This window comes from Ixodes scapularis, unplaced genomic scaffold (genome assembly GCF_016920785.2).
Source record: "Ixodes scapularis isolate PalLabHiFi unplaced genomic scaffold, ASM1692078v2 PGA_scaffold11__112_contigs__length_91849675, whole genome shotgun sequence".
Taxonomy (NCBI): Eukaryota; Metazoa; Arthropoda; class Arachnida; order Ixodida; family Ixodidae; genus Ixodes; species Ixodes scapularis.
The window spans coordinates 46756181-46780445 of record NW_024609837.1 but is presented as its reverse complement, the minus strand read 5'-3'; the positions used below and the strand labels follow the sequence as shown (position 1 = coordinate 46780445).

The 24265-nt window shown below is 42.1% G+C and overlaps 1 protein-coding gene across 1 annotated transcript; it reads right to left on the bottom strand.

Annotated features, from left to right (window-relative positions):
• Positions 1-8028: 8028 nt before the first annotated feature.
• Positions 8029-23079, bottom strand: LOC120844121 (keratin-associated protein 21-1-like). The gene is made up of 2 exons (XM_040215743.1): positions 22957-23079; positions 8029-8439 (listed from the first exon to the last, which is right to left on the bottom strand). Exons 1-2 carry the CDS (start codon positions 23077-23079, stop codon positions 8029-8031), a joined length of 534 nt encoding a protein of 177 aa, XP_040071677.1.
• Between the last annotated feature and the right edge of the window lie 1186 nt (positions 23080-24265).

The window sequence follows — 24265 nt, the reverse complement described above, 5'->3', positions numbered from 1 at the left end:
CAATGAATCAACACCACTTCTGAACAATTAGATATGTTAAGCGATACTTTACTTTCGTCGCTAAGAAAAGTTATTCTTTATCCATTGTGAGAAATTATTTTCACAAATTTCTCAGACCATGTGAGCCTATCTCTAGTAACAAAGTATTTTTGCTCTCACATTAAGTAAAAAAATAACATTTGTTGATAGGACAAAATAAACTTCAATAAGCAGATATGTACAAAAGTTCAACATTTTTTCTTGTGTTGAAGCAGCAACGTTTGACCGCGTTGGCACTGTCATTTTGAAAAATTGTGGGATGTAATAAAAAAACGTGCGCTTTCTTAAACCTTGTAGTCATAAATGGCCCAAAAATGCAAAGATTCCCAAAACTGAATTAAAAAAAAAAACTTGAATCTAAGTCTACATATAGTTTTTTTTTTTTCATTTCTTGAAAAATATATATAGATATGAATATCTTTGTGCAGAATCAAGTCGCGGTTAATTCTTCAAAAGCAGAATTAACCACGACCGCAGTAGGGAATGTGGGCATACGGCGTAAAACATAGCATCCTCATACTTCCTGCTTTCGTTTAACTTTTGAGCTGGACAGTGTCTTTGGAACATCAAAAACTAGCTTGCATGCAGCTGTTCTGTTCACTCGGTATTGTCAACAGACTAGACGCTATGCGTGTTTTAGAGCAATCGTGCTTCCGGTTAGGGTCACGTGACTACAGTCTCCAAGCTGGTGATAAGGCAAAGCACGCCACCTGCCTGAAGGCCAAGGCAAACGCATGTAGCATAAATTGTACTATAGTCCATGACAAATCAGGCAATTTAAGAAGGTACTGTGAGGGTAAGGAAGGCCGGGGAGGAGGACGCAGACGGAACGCTGGAGAGAGGAGGAGGTTTCCCACTTTCCCCTCCAATGTTTCGTCTGCTTCTTCCTCCTATGCCTTCCTTTCCCTCGCCCTGCCTTCTCGAGTTGCATCAGACAATATCAACTTTGGAAAGAACACACACGATGGTACAAATGACAAATTGCTATTGTTCATTGTTGGGATGGCCCTTGAAGATTGGCCTTTTGTCAACGCACCCCCGTTCTGCTAAGTTTGCATGGGTGTGACGACCATAGCGAATCGAATCAAGATTTGCCGCTTATGATTGGGTAGAAGAGGAAGGGAAAGGAGGATCGGAGGCGCGTGATTGGTCACCTCTAGATACGATGCGCTACGACCGCATTGAAGCAGCCCTTGCTTTCCTACTTCCTCTCCCTCTCTCTCTCTCTTCCTAAGCTGAAAGCGTGGTAGAAGGTACGCACTCACTGGACCATGTGAGCCGTCTGCTTTTTATCACTTGACTCCGCTCCCTGCGCGCGAGTGACTACAGGAGCCTGATCACGTGGTAAAATATTGACGGATAAGGCAGTGGCGGTTCCCAATCCCGGAATACCTTCTTGCTGGCTTAGTTTCGTGTGTGCTGCGGTCTGTGGCGATGCCGGGGATTTTGGTGGTAATTTGTATATCGTCCACAAAACGTATTCGAAATGTACCAAAGCTATCAGTACTCGGAAAGTTGTACGCGAATATCGGTAACAAGAAAGTTCTTCGAAGACGCCAAAACAAAATTCTCCTTAGGCGTTTAGCTTTCGGTTCGACAAATAAATGACAGCTTGTTCCACATCCTGTTGAATCTTCACGGAGCTTTTCTTCCCGTCCTGGTGTTTGCGCGGCTGTTCTGCACTGCCCGTGTCGACATAGATCTCGCGACTACATGTCTCAAGTCCGCTATTTTCATCTTAAATGCGCTGCAACCTACTTCTTGGTGACGATTGACCTTCCTTCTAGGAGTGCTCTTCGGGATAACCTCTAGAACTAGGCAAAGTCTATTCTCCCGGCAGTTCAGAGACAAATGTTCCTCGACATTCTACCGGCATTCACCTCCCATTACGTGTCTGAAATCAATTCCGGTAGAATACTGACCTTCTTATTTCCCAGGCATTTTGCGGAAACCCGTTTCATAGATTACTTTTCGTGGATACACGTTTTATGGACACGTTTTGTTATTATTAACATGCCATCGACACTCGTTACGCGAATTGCACGCTGTAGGTACATTTTGTCACGCGTTTATCAATGGGGGGGGGGGGGGGGGGCCGGGTATTCATGAATCCGGGCCACCCGTTCACGCCGCTTCGTGACGACAGTCAGCGACGGCTCATTACAAAAACAAAAAGTAAAAAAAAAATGAAAATGGAATGATTTCCAATGCATTCTCTATAAATTTGGAACGCATTTCATATATGTCTCGCTTGTTTGTAATCTGCACGCAACATATTTAATTTTGCTTTGAGATGTACTTAATATGCGTTCCGAATGAATGCTGGACGCGGCAAAAAATATGTGATTCATATAAAACAAGTACGCGTAATAAATATATTTGGAACATGTTTCAAGTACAGCCTTATTACTCCAAGGAGAATGTCATAATTTTAGGTTATCCGCTTCAACCTACGAATTTTGTGGTGGTGGAATCGCACTGCCGGAAAATGCCTCCTATCATGACTTTTTTTTTTAATTTATAGTGATAGAGTGCTACCAAGCAGCAACGAGCAGGTATATCGATGTTCCTGGAGTCTCCTCTCGGCTGTGTGTTGGCTTAATTTTTGCAAGGCTGCGCTACAGCAGCTTTTCACAATTCCCCTTTTGATTATCTTGGAATGAGCCGATTCAGAAGAAAGGAGTTTTTATTTCTTTTATTGGACCGCGGTAAATAGTCTTGACGAGTATGGTTGTCTTCAAAGGACAACTGAAGGTCTAGAAACTGGAGTTTTCAGTTAGTTGGTAGTGAATGGGTAAACTTTAATCCTTGAGACTTCGTCACGATGGTAGTGCGGATGTTGTCTGTTGTTGACGAATCGTTATGTTTAGGTTTTTTTTGAACAAAGACCAGATAGTCGTCAAGGTATTACCCCACGTGATACCAGGTCGGTGGGAAGCATCAGGGTTACGTCTCGGTCACATTGTGGTAAAAAGATGCCACACATTACAGGCTGAAAGCATGAGACTATGTAAGTTACTTTCTTTTGAATATACGCATTGTTGTTGAACGTGACAACTGTGGAGGTGAGGCAGAATCTCAGAAGGTCTAAGAATGAGTCCACCGATATGCCGTATTGGTTTTGAAAGAACACAATCCCTTTGGACTCGATGCAGTCAGTGATCGCCTCCAACATATTGGTGTCTGAGAGTCCTCCCCGTCAAGAAAAAACTAATAAATAAAACACCCCAGAGTCTCACTGTTGTGGCTTTTTGTTTCAAGTGTTGGATCAGTGTTTTTAAATTAGAAACCTAGAAGGGATCGTACAACTTAAGGTTTTTTTGTTTTTTTTTTAGGTGAACAACTAGACATAGCATTTTGCAACGATTCCTTTTCTGTTGCAACTACATATAAAATGAGAAAAATTCCTTGTAAACTTTTTGGGTGAAAAATGTCTCCAATTGACCGCCTTTGACAGCGTATATTTGTTTCCTGAATTGAGTTAACTCCATCCTGCGGCACAACTGTAGAGCTTTTGCTTGCATTGTTTTGTGCTTAATTAAACGCTTCCATGCAGTTAGCATTTTACTTGACAAGATATTCGTGAGTAGGACACGTTTTTTTTTTTTTTTTAGGTCAGTAAGCTTTGCGCTATCATTTATGTTCAGAGACACCCACCTGTGACTTAGGACGAAAACTTCGGTAGCAATCAGTACGTTCACGTTAGCGCTTACGGCGGCCAGTGGGAACGAGGCCCAGCTGCCGCGTCTGCTACAATGTATATAGCATGTTACTGCACACTGTATTTTAACGGAAGCGAAATTCGGTTGTCTATAACCTTCACGTCAATGTCACCGTAAACATATAACATATAAGCGATGAAAAGTGCGTCGCTAACGAATTTATGGAGAAGCATGCCCCACCGCCACGTCACAGCGTCAGCGACGGTTGCTACGGTAACCGTCACACGATCCCAAATTTTTCGCGCTTTTGTGTGGCGCTGTAGCCGTACCTATAGGCACTGCATATGGTAGCGTAGCTGTTAGAGGACAACATGGAGCAAAAAAACAACAACCTGCATTTTTAGCAAAAATCTACACTTCTGGTCGTGTGAACCGTTTTTCCTGGGCGGACACCCACTTCTTCGCGCGTCTTTCACGTTGCAGAAGAGCGTAGCGTGATTTCGTTGGCAATCCGAATTTGCCCCATTGCGTTTCTAAACGGAGCGGCTCCTCGAAACTGTGGGACAGTATAAATAGTGAACACTTGTCGCAACCAAGTTATTCACTCACTCTCCAAAGTAGCTTTTATCTGTGGCGCTCAGCCGGCACAGCAAAACACTGTCCCGTCCTTTGGTCTCACGGCAGCGCCAACTCGGCCGAACACTGAGCCTGTGCTTCCTTGCCTTTAGAGCGCGGTAACTTTGCAACCCCAATGAGCTGGATAGTATGATCACATTCATGGTGATCACCAGGTCATCATCGACACATGCTACGTAGGCAGCGAGTGCTGTTGTGAAACTAAGCTATTCGAAAGATGGGAGCCGAAACGGAATAACTTAGCCAAGGGCAGACGATGAAAGTGAAGAAAATCCGGCGGAGGCGCACTCGCGACCTTTTGCAGTTGGGGAATCGCGAGATTCAGTGCTATCGTAGGGAAAAGAGGCGGGGGGGGGAGGGTTGTCGCCATGTCAGGCATGTCGATGCCTTCTGTGATGGCCCTCCAGGCAACTGTATTCCTTGACGGTTGACTCAATAAACTTTGACTTGGACTTTGGCTATAACCCCTGCAAAATGGAGGCCAATGTGGCCCCCTCGCGTTAGGACGCCTGACAACGGCGCCGCCTGGCGGTGCCGACCGGCAGAGCCGTTGCTTCTAGTTTGGCAGGCATTAACAGGGAACAGACAGGATCGCCGCGTGCACTGTGACAATCAAAAGCTGCACGTAGTTTTTATTAAAATAAATGCGATTTACGTTTTCCTTTGCCCAAAATAACTGCGGTAACTGAATTCGCGGGAAAAAGCTACCGAAGTCCTCTCCCAAATCAGAGTTACTATAAAGTGCTTCAGCTTCTTTTTCGATAAGGAAAACGCAGCCTAATTCAGCGCTTTCAACAATATTTTGATTAAAACGACCAAAAGTAAATGTTATATTTTTACATGATATTTAACAGCTATATAAACCACACAGATGTACAAATGACCAGCATTGGCTGTCAGACATGTAGATAATCAAACATGGGTATTCAGTGTCTACGCGTACTTTTTCTGCACAAGTATTACGCAAGGTAGCCTTTGTCCGTCTAATTTTCTCATGGTTTAAAGAAATTGCAAAAGATCTGCAAGAATCCCATGTGACTAGCCACACCGAACGGCGATGTTAGTGCCCTCAGTTCCTTTTAGTTTGAATGACTTCAAGTACCTCGCGCGTTTGTTAAGTATAGAAATAATTAGACAGAGAAGTGCTGCCTTGAAGGAAACGGCGCGATGGAAAGTTACTCAAGACATTCTAAGACTTCTGCATCTGAGGGTTTGCGTGCAAAATAAATTTGGAAAAGTCAGGGAATTAATTTGTGCTAAGTTACAAGTTTCTCAAATGGTGATATTATTTTGAGTTGCTCAACAGCACTACGAAACAATACCGCGTATGTTTGACATGTTGAGCTCGCAACAGATAGTTTTACATCTTGGCACAAGTTAGCTCAAACACCCTGTAGTTACCAATGATAATCTGACCAACACCTCCTGCAACAATTGTCACGTAAAAAAAAAAAAAAAGTTTGGCGCAGATATTTATTCAAACATATACATATATATATATATATATTGAATCTCCTCCTAGAGGGTTAAATTAGTAATGCTCCGTGAGGTGTGGACTTTTGTTACAACGGTTCTTGAGATGAAAACGAGTGGAGATAGCAAGGGCATGGTAATGTGTTTTCTAGGTTTCCTGCAAGCGTTCAGTGAGGGGGCGGGCTCCGAGTGCATTTGAGTTCCGCGTCAGCGCGAAACTTGGACACGTGTTACACTACTGAGAGCCTGAGACCAGCCGGATTGGGACGGTGCACTCATGATCAGTCTGCGTCCCGCCCTAACCGCTGGCATTCGACTTAGTAAACCCAGCTCTACGGTCATCACCAACTTTCTGGGACATTCTGTGGAATAAAAATATTTCAAGGAAATATGGAGATTTTAAAGGATTTGCGTTTTGTGAATGAAATTTACAATTTGAAAATGTGGTCGAAGGATTCAATGCAAAACAAGAAAATCGTAGAGCCGTAGAATAAAAACTATACGTGTTGAAACGTTTAATTACTGTTTATTTATTATTTATGACTGTCGTCTAAAATCTTTCTGGGGAACACTGCAATGTTTTTCGTGGTTTGGTTGAAGTGTGCACTTTAGTGCATGCGCCAATGCATTTATGTCCAACAAATTTGGGGATGCTTGCAACCTAGAAGGCGCTGATATGGCACTTTGAAGATTAAGGTTCGGCAACCTGGGAAGAATAACCCGGAATTGTGCCAAACTCCACTAAACAAATGCCGGGAAGCCGAGTCCTACTGAAGTTAGGTTAGAGTATTTAAGCTATTCATGCACATCTGGTGATTAGTCTCCTGTCAAAACGTCGATTAACACGTTAATAATTCCAGCTTCTTTTTTTTTCATACTGAGATATTAGGTTACCATCTAGATATAAGATGTTTAGGTAACGTCAATTAAACATCATCTAAGGGCCACGAAGGGGTACAACAAAAATAAAGTCGTGTCTAATAAACTAACAATGAGTTCGGGTTTAGAAAATTATCGTTAAAATTATTTAGTCACACTTGTACAACGTAAGTAATAACAGCAAATATTTTTGAGACACCAGTGGCTCCGTCTCCTGAGGAGCTGAGGAGCCGAAAATTCAGCGTGAAAACCAGGCGGTGGAAGGTGCGCCCTTGTCATCTCTGCCAGATCATTGAAATAACAATTTAACTGGCACCAAAATTGCTCATTTAACTATAATCCCGCAGCTCCAAGCGCGTGTGGAAGTGTCAAAGAACGTAATTATAGAACATGATGAGCTACAGTGCCGCCGCACAGTCGTACTGAAGTCTTGAAAGAAGATTGATGGCGCAGGTGAGCTGGTGAATATTAGGCACTATAATAAAATTGGAGACAAAGGGAACAAAAAGGACTTACGAAATACCGGCTTTATGTACCTCCTCTTTGTTTCCGTATCTCCGGTTTTATTATGTTGTCTGAAGTTTTTCCTCTATCTGTGCAGAACAACCTCTCGACTCTAAACGATGACATAGGCATCTTTTACTCGTCTCTAGGCGTTCACTCCTGGCGTTATTCAAGGATGCACAAATATGATTGCTCGTAATACTTTGTTCACATCCATGCTGATAGTGCCGTAAGAGCTACGCACTCGTAGGGCCAAAAGACCGCCTTACATTCACCACCTGACCCAGCACTCTGCGCGTGGCAACGAGAGGCAGCTTCAGCACGAGGCGAATGAATATGACTGGTTCAGTAATCCCGTAGCTTCCACTGCACTGTCAGTTAAGGGGAGAACAAATTCTGACATTTGCTATTCGATCAAAATTGAAATAGCAAACGTAGCAATATTATCTTAAACACAAGCTTTGATATCCTACTTGTGCACGATACATATGACACTTGGAGTCCTCTTTATTGTGACCACCACTGTGCCCGTGCAGTGAAGTCCTACGCAGCTGAAAGATTGCCATGACAAAGGTTTAGTTTATGAACCCAATATATTAGGTAAACAATGCCTCCGCACGGCCTGATCGATACTGAATTGCTTCTTGCGAGCTGCTACTTACAGATTGAACGATAATCAGCAGGAGTTAAAATGCAACGTAGAAGAATGATTCCTGTAATAATTGTTTTATTCACAAGCTCAAAGCTCCACCACGCATTCAACATGATTTTCGTCATTCAATTGACGTCCTTGTGCACGTCCCGTAATGTTCAGTTACTTTTTGATAGCTCTGCGTCAGTTATGGTAACCGTGCCCGCCGCCGTAGCCTCCAGGAGGGCCGTAACCCGCTGGTCTTCCGTATCCGTGTCCTCCATGGCCGTAGCCCTTTCCATGGCCACTTCCTTGATTATACCCGCCGTGACCGCCGCAGCCTTCATGGTGATCACCGTGGCCAACCGATCTTCCGTAACTGTGCTCACCTCCATGGCCGTAGCCTCCTTTGCCGTACCCGTTCCTATGGCCGTAGCCGCCATAGCCACTGGAGTGCCCTCCGTAGCCGACCGCCCTTCCGTATTTGTGGCCTCCATGACCGTAGCTTGCGCTCATGTGGCCGCCTCTGTAAAGACCGCCGTGGCCGCCATAATGGCCTCTGTACCCTCCAGCAGACACAACAACCAGTACCACAAGGAGAACCAGAACTGCGACCTGTTGATGGGGAAATGAATTATAGAGCAAGCAGTATCAAAATAAATGGGCCCAGCTATTCAGTGTCAATGTGGCGATGCAGGCGAGTTGGTTCACGATTGCAATTGGTAGCAGTGCGCAAGAAAACACAAGGAGAAAGGGAGGAATGCACTCGCTCGCTTCGCGCTCGGCTTGTGCATTCCTCTCTTGGTCCTTGTGTTTTTTTTTGTTTTTTTTTTGCGCGCGCTGCTACCAGTCATAGTACATTGATGTTCTATACAGGTTTTTTTTTAAGCTGAACAAATTTGTTTAGAAAAAGGCTGTGAAAGCTGCACTTGACCGGTTTATGCAGGTAAGTTTCACAGCCACTAGAGCACGGTATAGGGGTCTATTTGTAACGACCAGCCGGATAATTAAGTAAAACATTTAATGACATTTTAATAAGTAAAATATACAGATGGTTCCATTTAGAAATTTTCTGAGAGCCATGAAAAACCAATGAATCAGTATCTTTAGAAGGAATTTAAGCGCGTGATAAAGGGATTTAAGCGTCAGCATGTTTTTTTTTTTCGTATTTTATCATAGCCCCGGCCATGTACCTGTTCCATGAGTGGGACCTTTAGCGCACTACTACGCTTACCTAAATAGGCGCAAAAAAAAACAAAAAAAACACACAAGGACGAGGCAGTAGACAGACAACAGCGTACTCGCAAGTGGTCTTTATTTGTGAAGACTAACCATATATATAGCTTTGAACTAAGCTAAGCTGAAATCTATATATAAGATTAGTTTTCACAAATAAAACCATTTGCGAGTGCGCTGGCTACTTCCTCATGCTTGTGTTTTTCTGGCGATTTTAGCTAATCATGAACCAACTGGCCCAAATTGCTACCTTACTATTACGCTTCCCTGGCGCTCAAAGTATTTCTAAAAAATTATTATTTAGTGATTTATGATGACGCTCAACGTGTTTCTACTGCAAGCCATGTGTATGTTTACACTAATTTAAACTTTATTAATTTTTTACTTAGTTAGCCGACTGATCGTTACCATTAGTCCCCTATCCTAAGACCCCCTGGCAGTATAACTCACCTGCAGAAACCTTATAAGTGTAGCTTTCACGGCGTTTTTAACGAATCTGTTAAGCTTTAAAAAAAACACCCTGTATATTAAACGATCTCTTTCACGAGCACTGTTCATATGCAGGTATTCGTCAAGATACTCATATAGATATAAATGTGAATAAATTTACATTCAAGTAAAAAAGGCAATGCGATAGCTACGCAGTGCGTCTAGAGAACGATGGTTAGCAGGATCGCCTTGAAATTTACTTATTAAGATGACCGTAATGGCTCATTTGAAATACTTTACGTAGCAAAGAAACACGTACATTCTAGAGAAACCTGAAAAACATCAGTTTACACACACACACACACACACATATATATATATATATATATACCGGGTGTTTGTGCGAAGACTTTCAAAAATCCTAAAACTTAAAGCGTAAAAGAAAAGAAAAAACTTTCTTCGGGAACAAACTACCAGCCACGGCGGACGTCAGGAATTGCCAAAAACATAGTAATTAGCCAAATAATTAATTAAAATTTGTTAATTAACTTTTTAATTAGTGGAAATAGACATATGGTTCTAATTAGAAAGTTGCTGAGCGTTATCGAAAACCACTAAATCAGTCACTTTCAAAAATAATTTCGGCGCGTGAGAAGCGTAGTAGTGCACTAAAGTTACCGCTCTTTGAGCAGGTACAAAGCTAGCGGTTGCGATAAGGCGCCCGCGCGATTTTTCCGTCTCTTATCTAGCCCCAGCCTTGTACCTGCTCAAAGAGCGGTAACTTTAGTGCACTACTACGCTTCTCACGCGCCGAAATTCTTTTTGAAAGTGACTGATTTAGTGGTTTTCGATAACGCTCAGCAACTTTCTAATTAGAACCATATGTCTATTTCCACTAATTAAAAAGTTAATTAACAAATTTTAATTAGTTATTTGGCTAATTACTATGTTTTTGGCAATTCCTGACGTCCGCCGTGGCTGGTAGTTTGTTCCCGAAGAAAGTTTTTTCTTTTTTTTTACGCTTTAGGTTTTAGGATTTTTGAAAGTCTTCGCACAAACACCCGGTATATATATATATATATATATATACTATAATTCTATTCTTAACCCTCAGACATTTTTTTTCGGCACAAGCCAGGCGTGTGAAAAGATTCGTAAATTATTTCATGTAAAACAGGAAAGTTATATAACAATACTTGGAAGTATCGAAATCTACTCATTTATACTTGGCACAAGATCGACTTTGTTTCTCCAGTTTTTCTCACGGGCTTTTTAAAAGACTGGCTTCAAAGCGCCCCGTGTATGTCTATTCGCTTCTACAGCTGGTTGATCGCCCTCTCGCGGCGAAGCCGGAAAGTTCTCTTGCAATGTTACCCGCTTCCCCTGCTCAAAGCCGTGTATACAGAGAGTTTGATCAATGGGAAACGCGGGCAGCGTCAGGGCGTGCACCAGACTGAGAAAGAGAGCTTGACATGCTCTATTGGCCAACCAGAAGCCGAAGAAACTTCCCCAGCGTCGGTAGCGAGAAGCAGTTTAAATCGTTTTAATAAGCGCGTAAGAGTTAGTTGTAGTAACCCTTTATGGTTCAAAATAGGTTGCAAGTGATGTTTCGATCATTATCACAAAGAAAGATGTAAGAAACGAATGTGCCGCTCGAACTCTGTTCCGCTTGGACAGAGTGTGATCGCACGGAGGGCAGATTTCCGACCATCAGCGCCTGGCGTACGGATTATGTCGATCGTTCCGCTAGTCGCACTCTTCTAGCATGATTTTGGATGACCTTTGTTGAAACATCACGTGCACCATATTTTCAGTCAGCGAGAGTTACGCCGACGCACCTATTAATTTCGTTTCTCGTGACCACCGCCAAGGTAATATTTCCGGCTTCTGGTCGGCCACATTCGAATTTGTGAAGACGCCCTGGAACACGCCCAGCCCCTTTTCGGCCAATGGCGCCTCTTCATTTGTCTCCTATACTTCCCAACAAAAGTCCAAACTCTCTACATATACGGCTCTGCGACTGCCCAGCAGGCACGGCGGAACTGCTCGTGGTCATGGCTCGCGAATAGCCATTTCTGAATACAAACAGCACTATTCACTGTCCCAATGTAGTGCTGTGCAGCGCATGTAAGACTGAACCCTTCTGCTTCTCCGGTTTTCTAACGACAACAAAATGAGCCGTAATGAAGAGACCTGGGAGCTGGTTGGTGTTCCTTTGAACCGGAAAGGCTGAGGCCAGCGAAGCAATGCCGTGTATAAAAAAAAAATGGTCTGGAAGCTTTTATAACTTAAAAAACGCAATCCATTGTTGTTGTTTTTATTGGAGCATTCGGTTAGGAAGAATTATCGGCGAAGTGTGAAACTTTACTGATTGTGAAAGGTCGATAATTTGAGAACACGCCATATATTTGATTCACAGTTAATATCAGCTTTATATGGATTGGCCACACTAGTTCACGTGCTTTAATCGAATATATAGAGTTTCTGCTTTATAACATGTTAATTAATTACACCTTCGGCCAGGGTTGGCGGTATCGCGACGCGTGTCACGCATTACGTTTTGGGTAACATAGTGACGTACTTGTTACGTTAAAAAAAAAGTAACGGGTAACGTACTTGCGTCACTTAATTCGAGTAACCGGTAACGTCGTTACATTACATGTTACTCCTTCGAAAGACCTCTAAAAAGTATACTTAATTATTTTAGTTTTTTGTGTGTTTCTATACCCAACTTTACCTCAAGTCCAGAGGCAGGCGACGCTACGAGCTGGTGGTACCAATCAGACAGTATGAAAAATGCACCGTCATGGTGTTCGCCATCCTGTATCATCGCTAAACCAAAAATAAACACAAAAACTCAAAGGACTCGCGCATTTGACGCCACTCGATTTGTCCCAATAGCTCGTAGCGTCGGCTGCGAGGGGAATTAAGCTGAAACGAAGTATATGCGCCAAGTCATTAATTATAACAGTAATTCACACACCTTCACAAGTTTTCTTGTCGTTTTCCCACTCAAAAAGTCCGACTATATATTTTAGAAAAACGCTTAAAGGCCGACGTACAACCTCGGTTTTCTGCAGAGATGATGATCCACTTAGCGCTTCCCTCTCCTATGCTGCGAGGGGGAGCCAAGCTGGGGCAAGGTAAAAAGAGGAGAGCAGATAGGAAAGGAGGAGGCGGGCAAAAGTGGAAAGTGTGAAGTGTACGTCGGCCTTCAAGTCATTTGTCCCTACGTCGAAAAAGCTTTGTCAATAGGAAAAAAAAGTTGTTACTGTTAAGTTGAGCTAAAACAAAAGCAGCGCAAAAGTAACGTGCGTTATACTTTATCCGTAACGGTAGCGTGTTCCTCTTATTTTAAAGTGATGCAGGTCTGTAACGCGTTTCCATACTTTGCAAGTAACGACTGATGTACCTGGTTATATTCTTCGGGGACGCCTACGACACTTCCTCTGGCATCCGTAATAGCACTTTGCCATTTTAGACTGCCCGAGCTGTTCGTGCATTTGTGATGAGATCACAGGCAGTACGTAATATTTAAGATTCAAAAACCACGCATCAAGCTGTATTTAGTTTTATTAACAGTGATTGGGCTAAGATAAGGCTCCCGAAGAAGGTTTCTGTTACAAAAATATGCGATTTCACACTCATACTCTTATCAAGGTAGCCATATAATTTGATGCATTTCCTTGTTTTATGCGCGCTTGATACCTTGAGAACGTAATTTATATTGTTTTTATCTGGTTTAATTCTTGCGTTTACGTAGTAAAAACACTTTTGCAACTTTGATAATATGCGAAAGTGTTCAAACTCTTTAACCCGGGACAATATTTTACAAACATTTTATTCCTTTTTTTATTCTAATATAGCGAAATATTCTAGACACACAAAAAACAACAATCTTTTTATAACAAATTTCATCAGAAGACTCGAAGGTAATTAATTCACACAAACCTTATATAAGTGAGAAAGGGCAGCCAAAAACAGAAATAGGTATGAGATTGAAGGCCGATTTCCTCAACAAAAGCCGAAATCTATCAAGCCAAACCAAACGTTCTTCTTTTTTTTACAACATTTTTCTATGCTTGAGAATCACTCTCTGAGTCACATTTCGAGGTATGAGTGAAACCGTCACAATATAAATACGGTGACTCTTACTCCAAAAAAGAAGTTAGTTTCAACTGCTGTCTGAAGTTAAAATTTGTCGCACGACATTAATATCACGCTAAACTCCTTTTCGTTTTAGGGAGAGAAAGAGGGCAAATGCGTGCGTGCTGCTCCAACTTCCTCGTAGAAGCAAAAATAGTTTCTGTTGCCGAATAAAGCCATACATAATTAAACAGCGCACAAGGAGAGGGACAGAAAAGGAAGACAGAACAGGCAAGCGCTGACTCGCAACTGACGATTTACTATGAAAAGGAGAAGGAAGAAAACTACACACATGAACATATATCGGAAAAGAGAAAGATGTGAAAAAGCTAATAAATTAAATAAAATTACACCTAAAATAATTATAGCTGAAAAGGGAAACAAAATAAAATGAAATTCAATCTCTCAAAGTCCTAGGCATGTCCAGTGCCGGCACTCCGAAGCCTTGACCATACACCTATTTGTGCGCAGCTGCCCCCGTAAACTCATACTCGCTGTCTTGTAGTGTTAATGATGGCTGGCTCACACATTTGGATTCGAGCTTTCTTATCCAAAAGGCTTCCACTATTTCTCTTGTTGTTTTTTCTTTATGGGAAGCTAGAACAGTTGTTGCACAAAAATCTGGATCACATCCACAGGTTCTGCAGTGGATGGCTAGGTGGCTTCCAGTGGTGGTTTGAAGAGACTGTTTATGTTCCCTCAAGCGGTCGTTGAGGCAACGCCCAGTCTGTCCGACATAGGTTTTCCCGCAGGACAGAGGAAGATGGTAAACCACTTGTAGAATGCAAGACACAAAGTGCACCTTGTGGTTTTTCATGCAGCAAGCCCTGCTGTCATTGTTCTTGTCCACAAGCGTGCAAATTCTACCCAGTTTGTTTGGGGCTGAAAACACCATGGGCACGTTGTATCTATTAGCAACATTTTTTAAGTTGTACGACGTCTTGTGGATGTATGGTATAACTTGTGGTCGGATATTGGTAAGGTCTTTGCTCTTTTTTTTTTTTGGTCGATCCTTTACAGGTTTGTATCAGAGTGCCCGCAACTTCACTTAACATGGCTGATGAAAAGCCGGATCTTGAGAGTTTGTTTACTTGAGTGCTGAAACTCTGTTCGATGGTGTAATGACACGATTTTTTCAAAGCTGAATACATGCACGAACTGGCTATCCCTCTTTTTATTAATTTTGAATGGGCAGATTGGCAATTAAGAATTTCTTTTTTGGAGCGTGGTAGGTAGGACCAACAAATGTGGTGATCTGAGATTTTTATAGATAGGTCCAGGAACTGCAGCACATTTAGAATAGGTTGTTCATACGTAAAACTCAGACCTTTACCGCTTCTGGAGAAAACACTCAGGATTGTATCTATTAAGTCTTCTGTTTGTTCTTCTTGGAGGATAATAAGAAAGTCATCAACGTACCTGAAGACTTTTATAATAGACATAGTGCTCAAAAGCGGTGCGAGGATCATGTCTACGCCTCCCAGAAAGATGTCGCTTAAGATGGGAGCAACACATGACCCAATGCACACTCCAAACCGCTGTAGGTATGAAGAATCTTGCCATTTTACAAACAAGGCTTTCAGATAAAAGTCTAGTAGCTCCATGAAGCTTTCCGTTGAAGTACCACTCGAATTCTGAAACTTGATTCCTCCTGATTGTTCAATAGTTGATTTGACTGAAGCCAGGAGAGCATCCTGTGGAATGGATGTGCATGTATTCGTGCATGTATTCAGCTTTGAAAAAATCCTGTCACCACACCATCGAACAGAGTTTCAGCACTCAAGTAAACAAACTCTCAAGATCCGGCTTTCCATTAGCCATGTTAAGTGAAGTTGCGGACACTCTGATACAAACCTGTAAAGGATCGACCAAAAGAAAAAAGAGCAAAGACCTTACCAATATCCGACCACTAGTTATACCATACATCCACAAGACGTCGCACAACTTAAAAAATGTTGCCAATAGATACAACGTGCCCATGGTGTTTTCAGCCCCAAGCAAACTGGGTAGAATTTGCACGCTTGTGGACAAGAACAATGACAGCAGGGCTTGCTGCATGAAAAACCACAAGGTGCACTTTGTGTCTTGCATTCTACAAGTGGTTTACCATCTTCCTCTGTCCTGCGGGAAAACCTATGTCGGACAGACTGGGCGTTGCCTCAACGACCGCTTGAGGGAACATAAACAGTCTCTTCAAACCACCACTGGAAGCCACCTAGCCATCCACTGCAGAACCTGTGGATGTGATCCAGATTTTTGTGCAACAACTGTTCTAGCTTCCCATAAAGAAAAAACAACAAGAGAAATAGTGGAAGCCTTTTGGATAAGAAAGCTCGAATCCAAATGTGTGAGCCAGCCATCATTAACACTACAAGACAGCGAGTATGAGTTTATGGGGGCAGCTGCGCACAAATAGGTGTATGGTCAAGGCTTCGGAGTGCCGGCACTGGACATGCCTAGGACTTTGAGAGATTGAATTTCATTTTATTTTGTTTCCCTTTTCAGCTATAATTATTTTAGGTGTAATTTTATTTAATTTATTAGCTTTTTCACATCTTTCTCTTTTCCGATATATGTTCATGTGTGTAGTTTTCTTCCTTCTCCTTTTCATAGTAAATCGTCAGTTGCGAGTCAGCGCTTGCCTGTTCTGTCTTCCTTTTCTGTCCCTCTCCTTGTGCGCTGTTTAATTATGTATAGCAACCACCAACTAGCCCAAGTATCCACCATTTTGAATAAAGCCAGCACACGAATCAGTTTCTGCAACTTGCATACCTTCACGCATCTCCCACCATAACTACATCCGCCATTTTAATAGACCAGTAGCGCCACCTATAGACATTCGGAGTCGCGAATTCTGCCCTACAGGATGAAAGCGGCAGAAAAACGTTTCAATTGTCCGCCTCTCACCCCCTGCGCGAACTTCTACCTTTCATGAAACAACGTCTAGAAAGCAAGGCCGTAGTGCTGACATCTTTGCGTCAACAGAGAAGGCCGACGCTGGGCACCGTTTGGAAACGAGTGCTGCGTCAGCTTTCGGCTTTGAGTCAAGGTTGAGCCGAAATATGACGCAATCATCGTGTCCAATCTTTAAACACAGTTGGCCTTCTGTAATGACGCCATCTCATTCAGTACCTCGGTTTTCTTGTGTACGAGGTGGTGTTCTATGACGCAATCGGCGTCTTGTAGCTTCGAGCCAGCACGCGCCGTCTCAGCGCGGCAAAAAGCGACAAGCCAGTGTTGGAGGCGGCCGTTCAAGAAACGGTCTCTCTATTCTCACCTTGTCACAGACTATGGGTGGTAAAGTAGTACCCGGCACAAAACAACACACTCTAAACAACTTTTGTAGTCTCAACTTTCTTGCTGATCTCTCGTAAAGCCAATCGGTATAATCTACTGCGGTAGCTTGACAATCGATCAGCCCAGAAGAAAAAGAAAGTTTTTTGCAATGAAACCACATTTTTGACGTGACATATAACGAGATGTTTTGTGTTCTTGTGTCGTACACAGCCCAAAGTTAGATACTTAGTTTTTGCATCAATTCAGTTTCCTGGCCGATTCCTCGCCTAGATCTGGCTCGGATTGCAATGTTGGGCTCGGTGGGTCCCATAAAAAAACATGGGGGCTAGGGAGTTTTATAATTTGAATGCCATAGAATGTTCTAAATATGTCATACAACATGTAATCTCCCTGAGATGTACTAGGTAGCAATATTCGCTCAAAATTCCCACGCGTGAAGCTAAATAGAAATACTATGATCGACATACTAAGGTAATAGCAATACTAATGATAGTAGTACAATTATTGGAGTAATAGTTATAGTACAATTACTGCTACTAGTAATAACAATACTACTACTAATAATAAAAATAGTAGCATTCGATTTAGTAGCACTGCTACACTAATAATAATAATAGAAATAATAATAATAATAATAATAATAATAATAATAATAATAATAATAATAATAATAATGGATATGCCCAGAAACAACAAACAGGTTTTCACCTTTGTGCCCAAAGAAGATATTATAAAAACATTTGGGGACACTTAAGCTTCGCCTTTATGAATGGGACGCGGTAGCGTTGTCTGGCCACGTTCGCAAAGCCTTCTCACATAAACACACGCTTGTTTCCAAGCTGTGCAAGCGCGTATGCGTGGTCAAGTTAGTAGAGTCACATCCACGCAACGCGTGACGTCACACCTTTGGTTGTGACGTTATCACCCTCTCGAATAGCTTAATTTAGCGAAAAACAGTCCGGTAAATTTATCGGGAAAATGTTTCGCTAAATTTGGCTGAAACGTTTTTCCAAAATTTTGTGGGAAAATGTCCCGCTGAACTCGCGGAGGAATTTTCCGCTAAGTGTAGCGGAACGTTTTCCCGCCAAATTTAGGAAGTCGATAGGGTGATGACGTCAAAGCTGCGTGTGACATCACACCTGGTTGTGCGTGTTGCATTATAAGATTTGTGGGTCCGACCGATGCCGTTTTTTTTAGACGCGAGCTCCTAAACGTTGTCGCATTAAAAAGAACGACAGCAATGCGAACGAAAAAAGAGTTTCGAAACCAAACGTACACTGAGCTTACGAAGTGGCAGCGGGCGTTTCCACTTCTTTTCTGAAAATAGTGAACTGTCTGAACTATCGCGTTATCCAGGCGATTAAAAGCGATTGTATGAACGTTGAGGGGGAAAGGAAAAGCATGCTATGAAGATAAAATCGAGAGTACTTTCAAGTGGAACGTGATGGTGCATAAATATTCGCGTCACTAAAAACATACATTTTTGTAAGATTTAATTTACTAGATTGTACAAAAACGTTAGATCGCGCAATGCTCTTCTGTCATATAGGGTCCTCATGGGAGCTTTATATATAAAAAAGAAGAATATAGTGAAACAAATTTAGCGACCAAAATACCACAGTATCTTAACACCATCTCAAGAGACTACGTCGAATAGAAATGCAAAAATAGTGAAATTCTTACTGTGAATCTCATTGCGCGACAAGTTCTCTACTGCAGCAAAGTTCGGGAAGTTCGAAGTCTGAAGGAGACGATTTCTTGCTACGCTTTCTGATAATCTTTGAGACCTGATATAGAATGGATACGTCAAAATCGGCTGGCGAAATAGTTTTTTTTTTTTACTTTCCCTTTCCACAAGCCCCTTTCTCGACGTTCTCTGCATATCAAAGCCTGAAAAATAGATATTATTTACGCAGACGCATACTTCTGACGCATCTTTTTTAGAGAGACGACGCCGACGAGCTCGACAACATTGATCACTAAAGAAAGTTGCTGTAGGCACGTTCCTTGCTGTTTACAACATATGAGATACATTTCCTGTTAAGCATGTAATCGCTTTTTTTTTTCTTGGTTATTGTGTTTGTTATAAATTTAGCTCCTGAACGTCCCCTTCTTTTTATTAAAATGGAATGCTGCAGGGATAGTTACGGGTTTGCAGTAGAGTTTTTGTCTCCAAAAAAGGTGGGTTGTTATCGGTATTGCAGGTGATTCATCATAAGTGCGCTGTTCTTAGGGCAGCAACACTTCAGACGCAGTTACTATCAAGGGTACATATGAATTCTGCCAAAATCTAGTAGTATTTGTCTTAACAAAGTTAAGGTTTTTCACTGACCGATCTCCTCATGAAGATTATGTAAAAGCAGGGACACATTTCGTTGTGCCACTTGAACGAGCCATAATAAAAAAGGACGTCAGGGTCACATCTTAGTTTGCAAGTTTTCACATAATGAGCCCACGAAACCGCTCAAAACTAATCCCCGGAAATTACTGAAACAACTTCAGCCGATATATCCTCTTTCGTAACATTAGCTATTTTACAGTGTTATAAGTCACTGCGCATAAATGACATGCGCAAAAATGCCGCTTCACCTCTATTTCATTGAGTGATCTGCATGGGAGCGTAGTTTTTAGCGCCACGTGCACTTTATTGACGCTTGTGATTAAGCACACGCGTCAATAATTAATATAGTAAAGTCAAAAGTATTAATCTTACTCACAAATATGAATCACGAATTATTAGTGGACTACCCATTTCCTGATTAGGAAGAAATATGTTTAATACTTTGAAGAAACTCTTCGTTGTGGCCAAGTTTTGCCTAAAATTTGACCAAGACCGTTTGCTTTTTGAATTCTTAAGTTATGTGCGAATGTATGATCTAGGAAACGCTTGAAACAAAATGCGCAGTACCGAATAGAATATGTTAGTATATTGTAAACGTAAGGTATTTGAGCCAACTTGATTGGTAAACACAGGTTCAAGAACCAACAAAATCTACTTAGTGAACAAAAAAGGGTAATTTACACAATCTCAAATTTTAACTGAAGCAACCATACATGTTTACGTATATTGAGCCACGGGACGTCTTGCGATTGATCTGCTAACTGATTGATGTCCAGGTCAAAATTGTGAAACACCCCGCGGTTTCCTTGCGAAAAAATATATTTATTAAAAATATTGTTTCTAAACACAGATCCGCGCAATGAGTTTTACGCGATTATGATTCTCGGAAATAATACGGATCTTTATTGCGATGGGCAGAATATAAAGAATTTGCCCAGCTATGTAGATGGTTGAGCATGTTGGTTTCTAATTTACGATAAGGAAAGAGGGTCATTGAAGAATAACAGACAAGGCAGGGCTTTTGACTTTCAGGAAAACGTTTACTGGCTCGACTTCGTCTCCTGAAGCTCGACGGGGGCGTCCGGGAGGTTGAGAGAAAAGGTGGGGGATGAGGGAAGCGTGAGCCATGTGGCCCTGCTCGCAGCTACGCGTGCAGGGCGTAAGGTGGAGTCTTTTGTGTGTCAATCGACACGTCGCCGTTACACGCAGACGCGAGTGTCGACAAAACTGTCGACGGTGCCCTCTTGGGGAAAGGAGAGAGAAGGGGGAAGGGCGAGGGAGAAGAGGAGGAGGAGAAGCGCCGGCGGTGTCCTCTTCGGGAAGGAAGGGAAGGGGGGTGATTGCGCGGAGAAGGGAAGGAGCCGAAGATGCGGGAATTTTGACTTTTTTTGTTTTGGTCTTTGGTGGAATACTCTTGCCCCGCAGGAAGCGAATCTCTCGATCGGAAAGAGAAAGGGATGGGCTGGAAGGTTTGAGACAGAAGATTTGATATGTAGAGACTCAAGGATTTCCCTGCCGAATCGAGATTTGTGCCCGCAGAGAATTTTGGTTTTCGACAACTCGGGAATGCACGAGGGGCAGTTTTTGGCGCGAGCCACGACTGGATGGAAAGAGTCCGGAGAGGGAGACGAGATCTCCTTGGCGAGCTCCCGGAGACGGTCATTCACGCAGCGCCCCGTCTGACTGATGTACTCGGCTCCGCACACTACAGGGATACTATACACATTCTCCCTTGTGCAGGGCCCGAAGTACTGCGCGTATCTTTTTGCGCATGTGGGTGGGGGCTCTCGGTTAGCGACTCGCTTGCACATGCCTCCCAATTTAAATTTACATGTGTAAGCATCCCTGGTACCGAATCGATGTGCAAGTGCGCGCAGTCGGTGTGCCGTGTTGTGCCATGGGGAAGCGTGAGCCATGTGGCCCTGCGAGCAGGGCCACATGGCTCACTCTTCCTTCACCCACCACCCTCCCTCTCAACCTCCCGGACGCCCCCGTCGAGCTTCAGGAAACGAAGTCGAGCCAGTAAACGTTTTGTTGAAAGTCGAAAGCCTGTCTTGTCTGTTTGTCTTCCATGTCCCTCTTTCCTTATCGTAAATTTCCTAGTCTGATGTTTAGGCGCTAATAATTATCGCATTATTTCACTCCATAATTCTGACGGGAAATGTCAGGATTTTCGCAGGTATTCGGCTGAAATAGGTGTGTACAGTTCTTAGCTAGAATAGCCAAGACAGATCGAAATAACTAACCCTCCTAGAATCTTGGAGGTATATGGAAGTATGATCCAATAGATATCGATTACCATATGCCTTCAACCGATTGTTGTAAACAAATCTCCGAACTTAACATCTCCTTCTTACCGTATAACGGATAACTGAGCACATTCGAGTCCATAATTTCTTTTATCTGTTTCAATGAAAAAAACTAATAACATGTAAAGCACGTAGCGCATATTTCCCCCAGTGTACAGACTGCTCCTACTAGGACACGTCTACTACCGTTGCTACTGCCAGACACATTACACGTGCAGAAAACGAAACGAAAAACAAATAAGCCAGTGAATAATATACGCTGTAGTTAATATGATACGTCTAAAAACACCAAGCCGCAGCGGTTAAGACATGCGAGAACAACACATAACACGTGTCTTTAAAGCACGTCGCGTAGAGTATATAAGCTGCTCAAGGGGATCGGAAAGCGTACCGAGCTTCCACTTGAACCTCCTACTTCCAGCCACAGAAAGGACCAGCACTCCGAAATGAAGTTCACAGTGAGTTTACAATTTCGTTCTACGCTGTGTTTTTTTTTTTTTTTTTTTTTTTTTTAGTTTGGTCTTTTTAAGAGGTTGAAGACTTTGTTACAAATGCAGTGAAAGGTAAAGCCGTAGTATTATTTTTCTGTGGTCTGGGATAAATGTCACATTATTGACCACATTTCGTTCTATTCAGAGAGTTTCTCCACATGTTGCCTAACATAATTGTACCTTCTATGTTAAAATGAAAAAAAAAATTGCAAAAAAATGACTTCCCCTCAGGAAATATTTGGGATACATCTTTTGAAAATAAAGGTTAAACAAAACAAAGTATGCATCATTTTTAAACTCCTGCAAGTTTTTACGTGATGCTCGTTTTCAAGGCTATATAAGCTCTACACAAAACACAAAGTTAGCTGAAACTGGACAGCACAATACGTAAATAGGATTAACCCGAAGACAAAAAGAAAATTCAGGTGACGTATGATAATACAGAAATACGAACCGACACCTTCAACCTTTGAAATTAGCTATTCACTCTCAAAATTGTCCTGTCCTCTATTGGCAGGAAATACTAAAACTTAGGGGATTTATAGTAAAACAAAAAAAAACAAAAAAAAAAAAAGATCACGAAACTACCGGTCCAACGAAAAGTAAAAAAGACAATGAGGCTTTTTCTGGTGCTTGTGTTAATGTTCAAAGAACAACTGGCCCAGCTTATCGCCTTCGAGGGTTATGTGGTTAATAATTTACTTTTTGCCTCCTTCCGATGCCAGCTTGATAAATTTCTGTTCGCAGTTTATTGGTGTTTTATGAGACCCAATACGCATACATCTAGTGTGATCTAAACCATAGGTAATAAAACTATATTTAGGCTTTTTAGCAAACGGTAGGTCGATCACTTCTGCAATTCATGTGAATGTGTATAACAAACCTTTCCGTTGACCAGGTCGCAGTTCTGGTGTTCCTTCTGGCACTGGCCCTGGTGTCTGCTGGGAGAAGCTACGGCGGATACGGAGGTCATCACGGAGGGCACGGTCGTGGAGGCTACGGCCATGGGGGCGGCCACGGAGGACACAGAGACGGAAGATCTGTCGGATACGGAGGACATCACGGCCACCACGGAGGCTACCGTCACGGAGGAGGACACGGCAAAGGGGGCTACGGCCACGGATATGGAGGACACGGAGGTCATCGCGGTCATGGCGGACACGGTGGACATGGTTACCATGGGCACCACGGGAGGTAGAGTGAAAGCACCTGAACTTCCCAAACAGGCTTCGTTTTCAGTTCCACGTAACACAAGTTCTGCTAAAGATGAAATATGTCTGAAATTGTTTGCCTCTTTTTCCTTGTCAATAAAATGAAGGCGTACCTTGATATATTTGTGAAGAAATGATTCGTAGGTTCTATCTAGTACCTTTAGATATTGTTATAATGTCTGAAAATGGAGCAAAAAACAACCGTTGGTCATTACTAGGGTTCCGTGTTTTTTTGTTTTTTTTTGTGTTTTTCGAATTTCAGTGGATCATAGAGGGTGTTTAATTTCCCGACAAATTCGGTGATTTTTGTTTAAATAGGTTAAGTTCTAACCAATTTCCTTAAAAAAAACTGAATCTGCAACCCCCCCCCCCCCCCCAAAAAAAAGAAGTTAATCATAATAATAATAATAACAATAAAATAATAATAATAATCTTTATTGCCATCCCATAGTACAAAGGTTCTAACGGGTCCGTCAAAGCCTATAATGGCATGTGCGACGCAGACCCGGCAAGTCGCAAAAGTAAGCTATAAATATATGACCAATATCAATGACAAAATACACACCCAAAAAACATCAATTCGAGGGCTTTTACAAACCCAGAAAGCGCAAAACAAATATACTAAAATGTTTCAGAAGAAAAAGTTCGAAGGCATGTTTTTGAGTCCTTAGAATCTACAGAAAATATACCTTCAGGAAGGTTATTGAAAATATTGGAAACATAATAACCATGAGTTCTCATCGCGTACCTTGTAAAACATCTTGGGCGTTCAAAACGGGCAGCCTGTCTAAGGTTGCGAGACAGTTCATGTGGAACCTTAGTTATTCGTCTAAAAATATCTGAGTACCACTGTTTGTCGCAATAACGAAGTCAAGTCCGGCATGCAAGTCCGGCAATAATAATAATAATAATAATAATAATAATAATAATAATAATAATAATAATAATAATAATAATAATAATGTTTTTATTCACACAACG

What these genes read in the sequence shown, in the direction of transcription:
- LOC120844121 (XM_040215743.1), bottom strand. Translation starts at nt 23,079, where the DNA reads ATGGCCGTAGCCTCCACGACCGTGCCCTCCGTGATGACCTCCGTATCC. An exon ending in GCGACCTGGTCAACGGAAAG is followed by an intron (nt 8,440 to 22,956) that starts GTTTGTTATACA and finishes CCCCATCAACAG; the next exon opens with GTCGCAGTTCTGGTTCTCCT.